General features: G+C 41.1%; 1 protein-coding gene across 1 annotated transcript in view; it reads right to left on the bottom strand.

Annotated features, from left to right (window-relative positions):
• Positions 1-12689, bottom strand: part of thsd7ab (thrombospondin, type I, domain containing 7Ab) — a 192998-nt gene extending 180309 nt beyond the window's left edge. The window contains exon 1 of the mRNA XM_063485184.1: positions 11851-12689. Within this exon, the coding sequence (XP_063341254.1) occupies positions 11851-12001 (151 nt within the window). The 5' untranslated portion in view covers positions 12002-12689. The remainder of the gene's footprint in view (positions 1-11850) is intronic.
• Between the last annotated feature and the right edge of the window lie 850 nt (positions 12690-13539).

Here is a 13539-nt window from a genome sequence, read left to right as displayed (position 1 = left end):
AAAGGTTTTGAACAAGCCATCAAATAGCCCTGACCCTAATTTACTTAAGCATCCATGGGATCCTATGTCTTGGCCTCAGTATGTTGCATGTCGGTTGATGAATCTCTGTCTTAATTTCACGAGTTGAGAATTTTTGCTTCTATGTCAGTGTAGTAAACCCAGACCTGATGAGCGAGTGGCAAATCCAAATGAGGAACTGCACAAGCATATGGCAGCAACCTGTCAATCATATGACAGGCCTGCTTTATTGCCGTTTTGGACCAGGATTTACAAAGTAAACTTCAAATTTTGCAATACTTTAAGCTACAACATGGGAAAACTCTTTCCCCAAACTAAAAACCTAAAAACCCCCTCCAAATTCAAACATCTGCCCTGTGCTGGAGACCACAGAACATTTCTACATGTCCAATATATGTACTGTACATGATTGAGAGCTGTTTCAGCAGCACGACAAGCTTTACACAATATTTGGGAGGCAGTTTTAATGTTGTGGCTGATTGCTTACTGCTTCAGCTTATCACACTAAATGAAAACAAACTAAAACAGACGAGAACGCAAGCTTTCCAGATTTCAACAGACAAACAACATCAAAAGCGGGATTGAAGAACACCCTCACAAACAATTACCTGAAGCCATTTTTCTGTCGCTGTTGCTTAGTGCACTCTGAGGAATTACTGCACCATTTTTACTCGATAAACCCAGAACACATGGTCCAGAAACAAATGGCAAAGCATTCATAAATGTGGTCAAAACTGCATAAGTACAGCATGGCGTTCAAATGCAGTGCGGTTTTCAAACCAACAACAGAAGCTCAATACACTAATGTAATGTTCTCATTATATTCCGATTTAGTAGCTTTGATATATGACTCTAAACTGCACTGCATATTAAAGCAGTCTGTGTACAGTTCATTACGTGATCTACAGATGGATTATAATCTTTCTGCTGTACAACAGTGAGTGCTTCTCAGACCATCTATGACAGTTAGCTATCAGCTTTTTTCCACTGGGGAGCAAAACACCCAAACCGCCATGGAAAAGAAAGCTTTTATCTTCAAAAAAATGTGGGGACATGACTACCTCATGGCTGGAGCAAAAAATAAATAAATAAAAAATAATAAAAATGGATGGCCAGTGGGGGAGATGAAGGATTAATGACAGAGCTGCTGGATAGACAGGAGGATATTTACTTCCAAGCCACCTCCATCTCTTCAGCTTTATTAGAATAGCATCGGGGGAGGCAGCACAGGCTCCTTTCAGGTAAATGTCACTGCTTTCTTCGATGATACCGCAATTCCTCTCAGCCCACTGAAGCTGCCTCGTTGCCTCTTGGGAAGTCAAGGGCCTGTTTTGAATGCCACTCTCTGACCACGAGAGTGCTTGGTTTCCTCAATATGGGTCCGGTTATTTGTTTGTGTTTCAACTTGTGGCTGAGTGGAGATTTAAGTCCTTGTTTGGGAAGGGACACCAAAGGGACACGACCCCATTGTACCAGAAAAACACAAACCTACTATTTTAGGGAAAACTCAGGAGAAAAACAAGTGGGACGGAAAAAGAAGGGAATATGTTTCTGCTTTGCTGCTCTGTTTAAGTTTACCTGGATTTCAATCAGAATCATTATAATCAAAGAAACAAACTAGTTATGGTTAAAATATAGATATGATTTCGATGTTGGCTCAATGTACCTCTTAACTCAACTGGGCTGCACACTCTTATTAGACTTTTGAGATAGACAAGGTTTGTGTTGAAGATTGATTACAAGCAAATCATTCCCAATCGAGAGAAGAATATCAAGTAAAAAAAAAAAAAAGCTTGGACATATGATTGGGTGGGGACAAGACCAGAACGACCCCTGTACTGACCGGAGCAAGCATCAGCAAGATCAGACATTAACAGTGATTAAGTCAGACACAGCATGAGAGGGAGGAGCAGGGGTGGAGATGGGCTGTGAATCAGTGTGCAGCCTTAAATGCCCTGAGTGAGATTTGCGAGTAGGATGCGTGCAAGAGCATCAGCTAAGCCTGCACTGTCAGCCTGTTCTGAGATCAGCTCATCTGCCAAGACTTTGTTCAATTTATAGAGAACATTTTGTTACTTTTTTTTATAATATGGGGGGGTTTGATTGGATTATGTGAACGAATGAAATTCTCAAAATGATTTTAGTTTAAAATGTTTCCTCTAAACACTCTGACATGGGACTTTGACTGAATCACCTGCCAAAAAGATGTGTAAACGATCAGAGACCACAGAGCCAGGATGTTAGCATGTTTGTTGACATGCTCAGAATAAAATGTGACATTGTCAGCCTTTTCCTGACGTTTGGATCAAGCGGTTTATCTGAGGATATTTAAAACTGGAACTATGATTCTGGTTTATGATACTACCATGGCACAACCAAAATTATTACAACTTTTTGCAAGGAACTTGTAATATTCTTGTTTTTCAAATGGATGCCTTGAGGACGGAGACCAGTTTTCTGCCACCATTTGCAATTGGTGGCTGCCGTCAGGCACCAGCTTTGAAGACAGCAACTGATTGCAAGATAAGATGGAGTCAGTCTTCTATTAGTCTGCTATAAGTTTGTGATTGAAGGGGGTCAACTTGACAATTACATGCAATATTTTGTGGCAATACAGCAATTAATAGTGAATAGTGAAAATTGTAATTGCCATCTGTTTCAAATCTGTTGCTGTAAAATACACAGAAATTTACATTAACTGAATCATACGAAGTCCAGGCTCTATAAACAGTGATGTTGTCTCTGCAGTTTTACCACAAACTGTTTGGCTATCTTGCTTTTATATAGAAATATAACCAGAATGCAGCCACTTGAGTTGGTTACATTCTCAACTGCAATGAGATGCACTGCACTGATCACTGCAGACTGACTCTGATTGAATGCAGCGTGTTAAATCTGCCTGCATTAATAAATTAGACGGTAACTATTTGCAAACATTTGTCAATCTGTCTGAAAGTTATGTGGAGACATGTTGCATCCCACCATGTATCCAGAGGTTGAGGGTGTTGCATACTCAAACTCTGCGTGGCCAGCTGTTTGCTCCAAATACTTGCAATTGGTCACCAAATGCAAAAATAAATAAATAAATAAATGCAATCACCAAGAAACCATTGATTTTTCATACTTGTTAGGAGGATGCATTCCTATTTTTAATCTAGTGTGACTGAGCTATTAGCGCCTCACATGAGTATACAGGGAAACCACGTTTTCAGAGACTGAACTAATATCCACACACCTTCGACCTCTAGCCTCTCCTGTCGCTCCCCACCACATTCCTTCCAAAAGTCAGTACATCACTGGTTGTTCCTGCATATGAACTGGGACTGGAATGAGTGTTTATTGATGGATACTGTAATATGTTATATGTACTTTGCAACAGTGAGGACATAAATTAATAGTTTCACTGCAAAAACTGAGAATGCACACCAGAAAATGTACCAATTTTTAAAAAAGGTCTTTATTTTTTATCTCACTTTCTAATCTTTTCATAGCAGCACGTACCACTTTGATATACCAGGTCAAGGCGGATAATCGGAAAGATAACAGTCCTACGCAACATAAATCTATCACTGATCTGCTTACTCAGGACCATGCAAAACGTACTCTGGTGGTTGAATGACAAAGCACTGCATCTAAAATATGGTATGAGCCATTTCAATAGGGTGGAATAAAGCAGTGGGAATCCTCTTATCTTACTCTAAATAAAGTTTTTTGGATGAAGTGTAATCTCTAATCCTGCCGTGCCTCCTATATCAGTAATAGCCAAGCCAGTTCTTAGTGTAAGCTCTGCCATTTAGATTAAACAAACTCTGGCATCTCTTTGGCATCTTTCTCCACTGGATGGATTGGCAATTTCTAAAAGCACAGCAGTCTGGAGCGGAGAGTAGTAGGGTAATATCTCTAAAGCCACAAAACAGATCAATGTGGGTCAAACGTGACACATTTTGCTGCAAATGCTTTGAAAAAAAAAATCAGGTACAATGTCATGGAGTGCTGTTGCTGAGCTCTCTGTCATTTCAATGACAGTAAAGTGCCGATCATTTGAGCCCGAGCTGTGTTCAGTCTTTTTCCACTGAGACTAAATGTAACTTTGAAAAATAGCTTCCATCCTCTTTCAGGCATAAAGATGCTGAGGCCACATGGCTGTTGTTGTTTCCACAAGCTGCTGAGTGCTCATTTTCTGATGGTTGTAGGGCGAGATGCACAACAGACACAATTACCCTCCATTTTCACTCTCATCCAACTGAAAAGGAAAACAAAAACATGGGCATACTGAATTAAAATAAAACCCACTGGCACACTCTGTAATGAAAAATGAAATTCCCAAGGAAATTATCTTAATTTATATGCGTGGCCTAAATTTGTTGCCTGTTGCTAAGGAATTTTAACACTGGCTGGCCAATTATGGACCAGATCCTTGTCTGCCCTCAGGTGCTATGCTAATTAGGGTCATTGAGGGTCACGTTGTAATGCACTCGCTAAAATGAGGTGGGATTCTCCAAGGGATATTCTCATTTGGGATGATGCCAGTCACTTTCCTGCTGCTATCACAGCTACAGCTATTTACTCAGACGTTTGTTTGTTTCCGGCTTAATGAAAAGAAAACTGGTAGATATCATACAGGTACACAGGTATTAGCACATAGCTATTTGAGGCAAAGGATTTCCATGGCAGTACAGACACAACAGGCTCTAATTTAGATGTTGGAAAGGTTGTGAGGTTGATGCTGCGGTGATTTGAGGACATGAATCAATCAAGTACACCAGTAAAACAGAATAAGAAGTTTAAAATGGGAAAATGTAGCCAAATCCATTGCACATGAATATAAATAAAACCTTCCTAAGATGTCAGATGTGTTGCTTTAACAGACGATAAGGCTAGAGGGGAACTGTCTGCTTTTTTAGTGCAAACAGCCTGAAAAAGATCACTGTTCTTTTGTTTCCATTTATCTCAAGGGTTTCCCCTTAAACTAATCTTCTCTTGTCTTTGGTTACCACTATCAGTTTGGCTAAAGGATTTTTTTGTTCTCCATGTAACGCCCTTGACATGCTGTAGTGAACTTGTGAACCTGTCACACCCGCTCTCCCTCAATTTCCTGGATGGCCTCTTCAGTGGGTCCACCGTAATAGCAGGTGATTGTGGGAGAGCCAGTAACAACCCTGAGCGAGGATGACATCCTTCACTGCTGGCGGCTCTGTAAAAGGAGGAATGTATTCAGCTAACAATGGCCTGTCAGCAATAGTTGCCCTGCACCTGTGTCCTGAACGGTGACATGGGCGAGATGTGTTGACACACTGCAGCACGTCACAGAGCAGAAAACCAGAATAATCCCTATTGGATGATACCTTGTAGGACTAAACCTGCATTGGTTCTGGAAACTGACAGGTCATTAGAGAAGCAGGTCCAACAAATGTACAGGCCTATAGATGCTAGCATTCTCAAGAAAGGTACCTTGTATCAAGTAACTAAAGTAAAAACGAAATTAATATCCAGGCACTTTGGGTAAGAGAAATAAAAAAGAACAACTTGACTTTAGAAAAGAAAAGATAATTGATAATCTGCCTGTGTGTTTCTTTCAACAAATTCCTCCTAGACCATCAGGGAATGAGCAACCAAACTTGGCACACAGGTACATCTTGGGCCCCTGAAGGTTCTTACCTGACATTACGACATCATGTTGCCTAGCAAACAGCTCGGAAGTAGCTAGTGCCCAAGAGATTTATGCACATTTTATATGTATAACACCTTATAAAAGGCATCATAGCATTTCTCTTTAACCACATTTAACATTTAATTTAGATCCACAAAATACTGAATTGTATATGATGCTATCACACCTAACAATGGGCTAAAACGGCCTAGTGTTAGCAATTTGTAGCACCCACAATACCTCATAAAAGTACTGTATCGTTTTAATTTCACAATAACATCTCCTTTATATTTGCAAAAGCTGAATTATATATGCCTAGCAACCACTTAGAAATGGGCTATATTATCAGTTTTTAGTAATGAACATTTGCTTTTAACTTAAATGTCATTAAATCTGCCAGTCCCCCCCGCACAAACAATACATCAGGATGGGCATGTAGTTGTTTTATTATGTACACAGAGTTCAAAGGTGTTACCAGGCCACTGGTCGCTAAATGGGGATGCAGACCTAACACACCTGCGGCCCCCACTTTGAAGGGAAATTGTAAATGAGTAAAGGGGAAAGCAAAGAGATGACAGCTGTGTTAACTGGCGTGGTTGATATAAAAATACTGGATCTTGCCAGTGGTGTCCCCCCAGCCTCCAAGTAGACACCCCTATGGTATCAATATCAAAATCCTTTATTTAAAACCCTGCACCATCCCATACAGTTTATCATTAATTAAAAGAGTCTTTCAAGCATCTGCTTTATGAGGTTGGTTAGTTAACAGCTCAGGAAGCAAAAGTTTAACTGTTGATGCTCTGTGAGGAGCATGTAGAGTAACAGGTGCCAAATCAGCAGCCTGAAGAAGACCTACTGCTGCGCTTTTATGTGTATAAACTTTGTTCAGGCATAAGGTCTCAAAAGAAGCGATCTGTTGCTTAAAATGCAAATTTGAACAAGATTTTTCGTTTTCTGGGTGACTGTATTCGCAAACACAAATGGCAAACAACATCTAAGAGCAGTCAGTTGAGAGCCTGTGAATGTCACAGTTGATTTAAGAGGCCTGTGACTGAGAGGCACATGCTGTGAAGTGTGACTTAACTTGATGAGGTAAGACGGCAGGTAATTGCGGATTGGCTTGATCAGGATCCAGAGGTGACGTAATCTGAATAATAGATAATCTTGATTCCGGGAAAGATTACGAGCGGCCAATCAGGAAAGGTAGAAGGTTGATCAAGAGTGATAAGATCAGGCTGTCAGATCAGACTGATAAATGAATTAACACCTGCTGGTGTACATTTTAAAATTTTAAAAGGTAAGCTTCACTTCTTTTTTTGTGCTTTTTATGAAACCGAAGCATTAAAAGCAGTAACAAGTCATGATTATCTTGTTACAATTAGAGATGGACCGATCCGATATTAAGTATCGGTATCGGTCCGATACTGACCTAAATTACTGGATCGGATATCGGCGAGAAATTAAAAAATGTAATCCGATCCATTAAATATCAAAAAAGCATCTCACAAAACTTGCGACACGACGTAACTCGGCTTGTAACCGTAGCACGTCGAAGCAGTGTGCTCACGTGATAGAGCGGCTGTGTTTATTTGTAGCCTCGCTAGCAATCCAGCATTTCATCTCCGAGGAAGTTATCCCAGAGAGAAGTAAAGCAAGTGTGTAAGTTCATCTCTGAATGTTTGTAAAGCATTCCTGCGTTAAGCTTAACAACCGATATATGGAGCCTCTTCTCTCTCCCTCTCTTGCTGCTACTTCAATCGTGATCAGCTGATCGGCTTTTCTGTCGGGAGTCCGTCTCTCTTCTTTGTTTTTGGCCCACTTCTCATCAGAAAGAGGAAACCAGCGGCTGAACAACAGCAGCACGTTTAACCTTGATAAGCTGTTGTTAGAATTTATTTAATATTACTTTCTACACCAGGATCCTTTTCTACATAGCTGACGGCTGGTAACTGTGCAGGGGCGGATCTAGCAAAGTTTAGCCAGGGGGGCCGATAGGGCATTAACAGGGAAAAGGGGGCACAAAGACATACTTATCTTTCTTATTCTCATTTAAAATGTCTAGCTTTTAATAAATAATTATCTGAATCTTACACCCAAAGTTTTAATCTGATGTAAAATGTATAGAAGTCCATTACTGTATATAGTAACTGTTAAGTCTAATATACCCTAGTAAGCTATAGTACTTTTTCCTTTGGGAAAGTACCATCTGTGCAGTCTGCAATTCTGTAGAAGAAAGATGTTGAATATATTTAATTATTCTTGAAAAATAATTTATTTCTGTGCATTTTTTTCACACTGCATCAAATTAAAGTTGATTACGTCGATTAAGCATCATGAGGTGGAGGGTGGGGGTGGTTCCCTTTTTTTTTTTTTTGCTGGGAGTTTGCAACCCTATTAGTTAGGTTGCTTAATATTTCTGCTAAGTACTCTTTAAAATACCAGAATAGGAAGGATGGAGTAGGTTTAAGTTTATTAGATTGATCAGTATTGCTGAACTATGAAATATTTCGGGTGCAGTGTATTTTTTACATACAGGTATAACAGAATAGCTTTAGTGTTGTTGTTTATTTAAACTTGAGTATGAACTTATACAAAATGCAGCAAGATATTAAAAAAAAACAGTTTTATTGATTAAAAAACACACTATATCGGATTAATATCGGTATCGGCAGATATCCAAATTTATGATATCGGTATCGGTATCGGACATAAAAAAGTGGTATCGTGCCATCTCTAGTTACAATGTGATGTCCTTCTGCTAAGCTTTGGGTCCTACTGTAGCATTCGTATGGACATTATTTTGATATGTACCACACCAAACCACTAAAGGCAAAGATACTCTGACCATGGCTGCCTCTCCAAACAGGACAATGCACCCTGCTACAACTAACACCACTTAGGAATACATAAAGATCCCAAAAGCATTGACTCCAAACATTCCAGATCCTAATCAAACTGAGCATCCATGGGACTCATAGATCTCTATATAAAGGACTGATGTAGCTACAGTGTCAGCACCCATTGGTGTGTGAATTCCCACCTTTCCTCATCTTACACTTTGCTTTATCATCTTTTTTGCCATAATTTACAAAATGGGGATCATGTTGTACTGAGGGTTATTTTCCTGTTGACGTCCATACAAGCGGATTTCTTTTGCGACCGCTTTTGCGAACACTTTTGTAGACCAACTGCTTCTCTGATGGCGGCATCCAGCCATGCCGCAAAACTGCTCAAGAGCAGCTCAAGAAACATGACAATGAGCCACAAAAGCATTATCCCATCTTTCAAACAGCTCAATTCAATTGAGCATCTGTGGGATACACCAGAATAATCCCAGTCCCTGGGGGCCCCACATCAAAACCTACAGGATCCAAAAATTCACCATGCCAAGCACCACAGGACACTCCCAGATGTCCCATATCCATACACTGATGCATCAGAGCTGTTTGCCGGGAGGAGACAGACCCACACAATATTAGGCAGGTGGTTTTAATGTTGTGGATAATTGATGCATTTAAGGATCCACTGGAACATTAACATGCATCAGTATCAAACTGCAAAGCCATGTGTAAGGAGCACTTACAGTGAGGCATAGAGCAGATGCTCAAGATATCGAGATACAACAATACGTAATACTCCACCACCTGTAATTGCCTTGTCCTCAGGCAAACATGGGAGGTCTTGACAGCACAAACCTGGCAACCTTGTTGCTTCCACAACTGAGTCTAATGAAGCACACACACTGTAACTGAATCGGGAAGATGCACCTGCTGCGGTGTGTGTTTGTGGAGGCAAGGGTGGGTTGGGGGGTATTTATAAGAGATAGATTGACATCCTGGTGTTGCCTCGTGACAATAAGTTTCTCTGAGATTTCATCATATTTTATTGTTTTATTGTTTGGGCTGTGGCTCTTAAAAAAGCAATGCAAAATATGATATGAGTGCTAGACAGGGAAACAAAGTGATAAAGATGCAGAGGAAGAAGTGCAGAAGGAGTGCACAGTTGTGAGAAAGTGACAGGGAGAAAAATGGTGTGAAAACAGGATCTGAGACGAAGACAAACTCCCAGCAAACTCTCAGAGGCCCCAGAAAATCTGTGGTATGCCATTATCACCATCATCATCATCACTACCATCATCCTCATGGTGGCTATAATCATTTTCTTTTTTCCTTCAGCTAGCCTAACGCCACTTGCAGAAATATCACTTGCAATTGCTGGAGGATCCTGTTGTCTCCATCTGCTTCATTTGAATAGTATTCTCCACGAAAAAAGAAAAAAAAAAATCACCAATGAACTGTCTCACCTTCCAAAAGAGATACATCATATTTCCACAGAAGGCAATAAAAGCAATGCAGGCCCAATTCCCCACAGTTTTGAAGACAGGGGCTGTATTTCAGCTAGACTCATCAATATGCAAAACATCAGAGCATTGCTTGCCACAAGAATATTCCCTCCACTGCACACTCTGCAAATGTGCACAAACATCATCGTATTTTGCGTTTCTTTTCTTAAAAAAATAAATAACGGGAAAAACAACTTCCATTGGAAAGAAAAAGTATGCAAATCTTGCACAAACATAATCACATTTTGATGAAAAGCACCGGGATCCAAAACGGTAAATTGCCCTATGTGATTTTAATACTCTGCAGGCAATTGTCAAACCAAAGAGACTCAGAAGAAAGAACACTCCAGGGCTGAAATCAATGCACTACCTTTTATTTGGGAAGAAGTGAACAAACTCCCAACACTGGATTACATTTCAAAGCGCAGAGCCTAGAGCTTTCCAGTTGAGGAGCGTGTATAGTGTGGGAGAAAGGTGCTGTAGCGTGGGAGAGAGGCATAATCATTATGACCTACAGTAGGGTAGATGTAGGTTAAGTTAGTCCCTCTCTCTGCCTGCAGTGCTCACTCTTCCTTTCTCTTTCTCAAGTCTCTTCCCTGGGCTGTCTTTCCTGGGTTGTTAAATCCCTGCTCCTTTAATCTCCTTACTCAGCTACATCCTCTTTAAAGATGCAGAACCACGGGAGAGACGTGGGATACGTCAGCTGGGGACTGGTGCTGAGCAAGGCGGGGCAGGACATGCAGAGTGGCGGCGTTTGAGTTTGAGAGAGATGACAAAGTTGTACCGACATTGAGAAAATAAAACTTTTCCAAATGTTGAATGAGAAGAGCACACCTTAAATCTCCTGAGCATCAAACTGGGAAATGAAGCGATCGTCATTTAATTTGTGCCTTAAAGGACGTCCTACATGTTTTCAAAAATGACTGCAAAGGTTAATTTTTGCATCTGTTAGTAGTTATCGGTGTTAATCTGAACCTACTGCACGATATGTACTCTAGAACCTTAAAGTAGTGCTCAGCATCAAGTATGGGGATATAATTCACCACAGCACTCAATATTTATATGTGTCTCTGATAGACAGTTCAGTTCAGCTAGATTCAGTGTAGAGAACAAGCACGTGTAAAGATAAGAACTACTGTACCCACTCATCAATCTACAATCTTCTACATGCGTGAGCCTCAAAAACACACAACGCCCTCAGATTCAGAGCTGATCTTGTATCAGCAGCATCAAACCCGTTGCCAACCACAATAGTGATGCAGTGCCTATCAATCATCTGCATGCTGTAAAACACAACAGCAACATTTCAATAACGGTGCATCACTTGAGACTCAGGGAGATGAAACTAATCTATTGAAAAATGGATCATAGTTGTTCTGCATGCAACATGCGATTCAGTACGAAGGAGCGAGATTCTACTGTAGATTTCTGGGTCATCTTTCAAGTGTATGCATCTTTGAAGTTCAGCAGCGTAAACCTCAACGAAAAAAAATTAAGACAGCCAAAGTGTGTCATCTGGAAGCCTTTTAGATCTCTGAAACCCAATAAGTCATGAGAACATTTCTGCACTAGATCTAAGAAGCTTTTATTTCCACCGATGCATGCATAGATTTAAAACGTGCCATAAAACGGTTATCACCCTGTTCATGCCACATTATCCACATATAATGAGTTAGAAAACATTTACGATAAGATCTGACTGATTGTGCTGTTGGCGCAGCTACGGTATGTGACCTCCCACACTCAGAAGCAACACACTAATACATCAGCAGCTATCATAAACACTCCATATGTAAAGCAAAGGATCACATTTAATCTCTAATTAGTGGTTTAGCAGTACCTGTTTCCCAGAAGTAGACAGACTTCCCATCATCTGTCTGTGTGTGAGCCTCCCAGAAACCACACAACAGCAGCAATGCCACCAAATGGTACCAGCTCTCCTCTGTCCTTTTTTGGATGGCCCCTCCTGTACCCATCCACCCCAGCCCCATGGTCCTCCACAGGATAAAAGTAAATCCACTCAGCTCGGAAGGCAGCGATGATGAAAAACAACAAAAAACTCGCTAGTCCAATAGGCAGAGTGAAGTGTGCTTCAGTTTGAGAGAAGGTGTGTGAGTAAGTGTGCGGGAGTGCAAGAGCGGGAAAAATAATGATGATCTTGTGCACAGTGTTCCTGCAGGAGTTGAGGGTCCAGTACTTGGTGTTGTGAAGGACAGGAGTGTAGTTTTGTTCCCAACTTGGCAGGATGGTCCCAGAGGGAGGCTGTCAGTGACGGGGACTGAGCTGCAGATGGATGGTACAGTCGTCCTCCTCCATCGTATCCGCTTCCTCTGCTGCCGCTGCTGCCTCTGTCCTCTGGCTGTGGAGCAGTGACAGTGGGCGAGTGTCTGCAGTGTTGTACGCCTCCCTCCCTCTCACTTGCTCTCGCTCACTCTCTCTCTTCCACTCCTATTCGCTCACTCATTTGCTCTTCTCCCTCCGCCACCCTGCGCTCGCTCTCTCCTTTTCTACTTCTGGCTTTTTCCTATTTTTCTCCCCTGCCCTCATCTTTTCTCATCTCTCTGCATTACTTTCCCTTTATTTTTACACTCTGCATCTCTAACAAGCTCATTCCTTGTTTTCTCTGCCTCAGTTTCTCCTTTTTCTCCCCTTGTTTTCTTTCTCCTGCCTAGGGCACAAGGACAAATACTCCCTCTCCTCCTCCACCTCCTCTTCCACGTGCAGTGCTGCGAGGCGACTGGAAACCAGCAGGGCTCACACTGGTCCGAGGAGCTCCCATAAGCAGTCCTCCCGGGATCAGAGAGACAAGCTGGGTTTAATGCAGAGCGAGAGTAAGTGGAAGAGGGGGGGGGAGGGAGGGGGGGAGCAAGGAGGAGCAAAACACTAAAGGAGAGTGGAAGCGAGCGCGTGAAAGATGAGGGTGAGGGGATAACTGTGGCCGTGTGAAAGGGCTGTGAAAGTGAAATTATAGAACAGATAAGTGGAATTACAGACTTTTATTACCCATTTTGTCAACAAAAATTAATGGAAATAGTTGGATATATAAACATATTGACTTTTTAAAAAATATTCGATGTTAGAAATGTTCCGAGCAAGAGGAGTAATTATTATTTCCTTTTTTTCAAATTCATGTTGTGGCCAGGATATGAAGTTTTATTCATTTGTTTTTTGAAGATGGGACATGTAAGTGGGTATTTACAATGAGCAGTTTTATCAGCCATGGCTGAAGAGACAAAGAAAAGAGCACCACCATGAGGAATTTCATCAGCAAAAAAAAAAAAAAAAAAAAATCCAGGAAACATCACCTGAAGATATTGTTTGATTCATTTTAATGGCACCATCCTCTGCTAACTATGTCAGTGGAAGTCAAGGCTGCAATTATAAGTCGCTAACCCCCTGGTTTATAAAGACAAGTCTCACATACAATGTAGTGAGGTTTTACCTTTACAGAGAGGCGGTAGTGTTCATTTCCAGATCCATTCACTTTTTTCACTGTTCAAAATAATCCGTTTATCGTACAGTATCTTGG

Source organism: Pelmatolapia mariae, linkage group LG10_11, assembly GCF_036321145.2.
Source record: "Pelmatolapia mariae isolate MD_Pm_ZW linkage group LG10_11, Pm_UMD_F_2, whole genome shotgun sequence".
Taxonomy (NCBI): Eukaryota; Metazoa; Chordata; class Actinopteri; order Cichliformes; family Cichlidae; genus Pelmatolapia; species Pelmatolapia mariae.
The sequence above is the reverse complement of the archived record's forward strand: the minus strand, read 5'-3'. Positions and strand labels throughout refer to the sequence as shown.